General features: G+C 37.0%; 1 protein-coding gene across 2 annotated transcripts in view; it reads right to left on the bottom strand.

The window, feature by feature from the left end:
* MCTP1 (multiple C2 domains, transmembrane 1) overlaps positions 1-6,000 on the bottom strand; it is a 906,633-nt gene that overhangs the window by 363,512 nt on the left and 537,121 nt on the right. For both annotated transcript variants that reach the window (XM_006885367.1, XM_006885366.1), the window contains 2 exons: positions 5,327-5,406; positions 2,314-2,425 (listed from right to left, as the gene is read on the bottom strand). In XM_006885367.1, the coding sequence (XP_006885429.1) occupies positions 2,314-2,425; positions 5,327-5,406 (192 nt within the window). The remainder of the gene's footprint in view (positions 1-2,313; positions 2,426-5,326; positions 5,407-6,000) is intronic.

Consider the following 6,000-nt stretch of genomic DNA (forward strand, 5'->3'; position numbering starts at 1 on the left):
TCTCTCCGCACCCTCATCTATGATCAAGGTTCAGATAGAAAACGTGAGGATGGTCACCACCCAGAGGTCAGTTGGGACACAGGTTGGATAGTCTGGAGATACATGAGATTTAGCTATTTTCATTTATGCCATTTTAATACACAAGAAACTTCCAACACAAGAACATTCTAATACCAAGTTATATGAGTTTTATTGTGCACAGGGAAACCTGTCCATTTCCCTCTGTCTCTACTTGATGACCCTGATTCAAACTTAGATTGACCCTGATGAGCCTGATCTTTCACTTAGATTTCTCAAATAGCCTCCTTACCCCTCTCTAAGCATTCACTGTACTGCTTTACTCTTTCTACAATGCAGATATAGCAATATTTTTACAAGACAGAAAAGATGACTCCACTTCCTGACTACAGATTTTTAAAACGAGTCTCTACTGCCTTTTGGAAAAAAGGTCCAAATCATAACACAGACAATGAGTCCCAACTTATTCTGGTCTGTCCCTTCTACCTCAGGGCTACTATGAACTCTCTTGACTTTTGGTTTCTCTAAACTCCCAAACTGTTTAAATTCTTGGAATGTAGTATGGATTCTCTAACCTTAGGGTATTTAAACGTGCTGTGCTAGCTACTTGAAATATTTTTTTCTCTGATTTTTACTCCGTTGACTAAAACAAATTTTTCAATTATTTGTCATTGTAGAATCCTGTGCCTATCACAGCCCTTAAAGCAGTTGTGATTTTACATTTCTTCCATATTATTAGGTTTCAGATTATTTTTCTCCACTGCATCTAAGTACCATTGTATTCAGGTTGCCTAGCAAACAACCTAGCTTTCTATAGATGCTTGGTGAATATCAAGATTGTTTGAAAAAAGCAATAAATTAATATTTATAACTTATTCTCATATGCAGATTAACCATCTAGGGTATATTCTTAGCTTAATGTTGGGGAGATTGTGTATTCTTAAGGACAAACTTGTAAAATGATAGATTTCCATGAATAGGTTCCCTTTATAAATGGTTTCCATATTTTTCTTTAATTTTTACTCTTCTTTCCACCTGCATATGCATATGTATCGCTCTGTGTATATATATATATATATATCTATAATAAATATAAATACATAAATCTAAAATATAAATATGTATTTATGTATATATAAATTCACCATGCTAAATTCTCACATTAGTCATTAGTAATTAATACTTGCTGGAAAAGACAAATTTCCTTTTCACTATTAAAATCTGACTACGTTATCATGCTTGTAAAGTATCTCATGTACCAATATATTTTTATATGTGTATAGATAATATTATATAGCAATCATTGTTTTAATTTTTTAAAAGGCTGAAAAGAAATGCCTGGAGAAAAGGGTGATTTTTTTCAGTGAATATGAACTGGTGTTGTAATTCACTATTTTTACCTAAAATCTAGAAAACAACACTTTCCAACAGACAGTAAATAGCACTTTTTTTTTTTTTTTTGTTAGTAAATAGCACTTTTAATCAGGCATTGTTTTAGTAAAGCTATATGTACTTTGCTGAAATATAGTATTTGAACTTGCCTAAAAGTAAAATCTGATCAAGTAAGAGTTGCTTCTGGATTTATAAAAGCGGATTGAGTCTAATAAATAATCTCTGGTAAGGAATGGCACAAAGGTATCACCAAACATACAGGTATGGGTCAAACCTGACATTGTTCACACCACTTCAATAGAGTTGGAGTAATTGGCCCCTCTGTATCCCTTGGCCATTTCTCATCACAGCATGGTGTACAAGGAAGCACAGCCAGCCAGTATTGTAAAATGGGCCATATCAATATGGAAGACCGTCAAGAAGATAAAAAGTACTCACTTATCACTCAGCAAACAAATACCAGAAAGCAGAAACTCTGTTATAATTTCACCTCATTTTCTTTTTTACGATACACCTGGCAATACAATCAAAATAGAAAAGTCTGGATACCACAACATGGAATCCCAGATATTCAATTCACTAAAAAATGAATTCCCTGAATGAATACAAATATTTTCCTAGAATGTAACATGTCCAAAAAGAATAAGCAACATTATGAAAGATGCAAATACATTTCTTCTTTTTTAACAAGAGGTTCTGATCTGGAATATGAGGTGAACATTTGGAGTTCAAATGGTATTGTAAGCATGGATGGCAATACTCCGGTATTCACAGAAACAAAGAACAAAGCCAGATTTTCATATGCAACTTCTCTTTATTATTATTGCTGAATCCAAAGAAGGTGCCTGACATTGAAATAAATGAGAATATGGAAGGTCCTTGAGAGGCTGTGGGGAGACTTACCACATCTCTGGGTTCTCCTTCATTAGGAGAAAGGACGACTGACAGCAAAATGATTCCAAGATCATGGTCAGGATAATGGGGGTCTTTCAAATTAAGGGTCACATCCATGGGCCTGTTAGAGAAAATAGTTTAGATCCGAACAGTCCTTAAATGAATGGGAAAATATGTATATTTATACTGTATATATTGATGTAAGTATATTTAAGAATTTTTTAAAGAAAAAAACCTCTTTTTTTTTTACTCTATCTTGCTGAGACATTTTTTATTCTTAATCAAAATGTTACTAATATAGTATCCAATATTCTGTGGGCCAAGTGGGTATGTTTGGATTTTGTGGGTGAGTGTCCGCCCTTGATGGGTTTCTGAAAGGTCGCTGAAAAGGCCAAGGTAATACATCGACACTAAGCTGCAAACCCCTTCGTTATAATCTGTAAACCTGCAGAGAACTACACCAGCTATTTTCCACACATTGAGTTTAAAGTCATTTAAGGACCAGGACCTTAATTTTGGTTTTTTGTGCTTATTTTTATGTAGACATGTGCTTTAATGCAAAGAGATGAGTGAGAGAAGAAGGGGAAATTAAGATAGACATTATAGTATCTCAGATGAACATTGCGGACAAATTTTGAAAGCAGGATGCAATTTTTAAAAATCATATTCATTATTTATGATAAGGGAGCTCTGGTGGACTAGTGGCAAGAAGCTGTGCTATAATCCCAAAGGCACAAGGTTCGAGGCTACCAGCTGCTCCCCAGGAGATGGATGGGCAGTCTCCTTCCATGTGATTTACTGCCTCTGAAATCTCTCCGATTTATAATAATGCTTCTATTTACCCTCCCCACTTCCTTCCTTTCTTTGACTGCTTAAAGCTATGCTAATACAGGTGTAAACTCTGAAAGACAAAGAAATCACTGTTTGTATGAATTGAGTAATACAGGTTTTGGTATTAGGTAAGAATAGATTAATAATTAATTAATATTTCTCATAGTCAATTTCAGAAGATAATGGATAATCTTGACAAAGAATAGGTAGTGTCTTGCTTGCATACATGAATTCATGTTGAACAGGTAGGACTAATGTTTCCCATAAACTGAAGGATTATGAAGGTAAAACATTTAGTACTAAAAAAAATGAAAGAATTTTGAAATGTGAGCAAATTAGCAGTGTGCATTACTTGCTAAGTCATTCACTTAATGCATTCATTCACAAAATATGTATTAAGCACATATTAGATGCTTGGATAACATTGCTAGGTTCGAGTAAACATCAAGAAATTAGATCCTTGTCTTCATGACACTTACCTTTTAGTACATGATACAGGTGGATTCTCATCATGTACTAAATGCTTATGTGGAAAAGATAATAAAAAAACACACCCCAAATTTCAATCCTTGCTGAACATTTGAACTGACTGAAGAGTTGCTTTTTAAAAGATATATAGCTGTTTCGGAGAAAGATGTGGCAGTCTTCTTTAATAAAGATTTACATCTTGGGGAAAAAATATATAGCTGAATTCCAGTCATGTTGACTCTGGTCTGTAGAACTAGACTGGGGCTTGGAAATGTAAATATTTATAAAGTTCTCCAAAGGAGTTTCTCAAACAGCTAAGACTGAGAATCACAGGTTATTTTAAATGCTTAAGTTGATGAGATTAGCAAGCCTTAATATCATAATTTAACAAGTTAAGGAATTGTGTAATAAAAAAATATGAACTACTTTCTAGGGTTGGGGATTTAAATTGTTATTATACACTGTCACACTGTGTGATATCAAGGGAATATTGTTCAAAATGGCTTTCTTGGCTACCAATGTTGAGAGAACTTAAAAGAGGGGGTGTATAAAGTAGTCACTATGGAATTGGCCAGCTTTCTCCACTCCACCAAGTTAAACTGAATGGATTTAGTCCAGAGGTGGGGATCTCACTACCAGCAAGAAAGAGGGCACAAAGAGTGCAGTGTGCATCCATGGAGACAGATATTCCTGCCCCTGTCAGACCAGGATCTACGGAGAGCAGCAGCCTCAGCACAATACCAGAGACTAACAGGAGACAGTTGACTTGAGACTGCTGTCCCTTGAAGCCAGATCCAGGATCCTTCATCCAAGCTTGCTGAAGGGTTGAGAGAAGATCCTATAATTGACGGGACTAAGGGAAGTTTAGGGAGCTCTGGTGGCCTAGTGCAAGAAGCTTCACCGCAATTCTGAAGGCATACTGTTCAAGGCCACCAGCTCTGTTCCACAGGAGAAGATGGGCAACACCATCCCCGAAAGTTAACTGCTTCTGAAAACTCGCTAGAGGGTTAGCTATGGGTCAGTTCTGACACTCTGGTACACAACAAAAATAACACAAGGGAACTTAGTTAACACTAACCTTCACTGTATGGCTGAAGGACATAGGGCCTGTGAGCACACCTGAGAAGTTGTCTCAACTGAGGAATTGTACAGACAGAAATTGTACAGAATTGTATGGAGAGAAAGCTGTGCTCCCAAGCCATAGGTGGGTGACCCTACTCCATGGCCCTCAGGCTTGCCTTTAATTGTTTTTGGTGAAACATTCTTCCAGGTCATGTAACCTTGGTATGTCCACTTGCTGTACAGAGGTAACTTGTGGTTGCTGTGAAGCCGAACACTGTGACACTGATGGGTCAAATGCAATAATGGTTACCCGTGGTGGACAGTGTTTGGTGAAGCACCCTGATTAAAACAAGCTTGGAAGCAGTAGTGGCATCAACTTCCACAATAGCATGCCTCGGGAAACCCTATGAACCTGGAGAAAGGACAGAAGTTATACGGGAGGTGCTCAGGACTTTCGTTCATAAGGTCGCTAGGAGTTGCCTGTGACTTGCCGGCACTTAACAACAGTAACTTTATTTTTATTCTTAACAAATACATAGACAAGAATGAGGCATAAGGGCTCTCAACTAGCGGATGACAGAGAAGTTACTAGAGCCATTATCTATAATACAAGGCCATTGGCACAACAGAATCCAGGGATATTACCATAGCTCAAAATTACCTTTTTAGCTCCAATTGTGTGAGATCCAGAAAGGCTGAGCCCATAAAGTCATCTTGTAGTCCAAAATCATAGTCAAATACCTAAGCAAAAAAGAAACCAGGAACTTTTAAAACTATTACCAATGTCAATTTAAAATTCAGCATCTTGAGTATAAGATACTGATTGTTGGTCTCTAAAAGAACTATCAGAAAGAATGTATGATCAGACATTTTATGTATGACCACAACCTGGAACAAGAGGTGCATTGCAAAGTGGACTGGGGGAGGGGCAAGGAAGGAGGAGGGAGGAAAATGTTCAACAAACAATGAATGAAAACATACCCTTTCTTTAGATCTTTGTTAAAATCCCTATAAAAAATTATTTGGTTTGAAATACATAAAATACTGACCTGCAGTGATGATAAAAATGATAATATGATACTAATTTCTCCTATTTTAAAAGCCATGAAGAGAAGTTTTTAGTGTCATGTTGTTGTTGTTGTTATGTGCCATCGAGTCACTTGCGAGTCATAGCGACCCTTCGTACAACAGCCCTAAACTCCGCTCTGTCCTGTGCCAATCACACTGTCTCTGACAGTCCCATCCCAATTACCCCAGTCACTGAATCAATCCACCTCATACAGGGCCTTCCTCTCCTGTGCTGTCCCTCCACCCTCCCAAGCATGATGTCCTTCT

Source organism: Elephantulus edwardii, unplaced genomic scaffold (genome assembly GCF_000299155.1).
Source record: "Elephantulus edwardii isolate Elephantulus edwardi_28Jun2011 unplaced genomic scaffold, EleEdw1.0 scaffold00043, whole genome shotgun sequence".
NCBI classification, from domain to species: domain Eukaryota; kingdom Metazoa; phylum Chordata; class Mammalia; order Macroscelidea; family Macroscelididae; genus Elephantulus; species Elephantulus edwardii.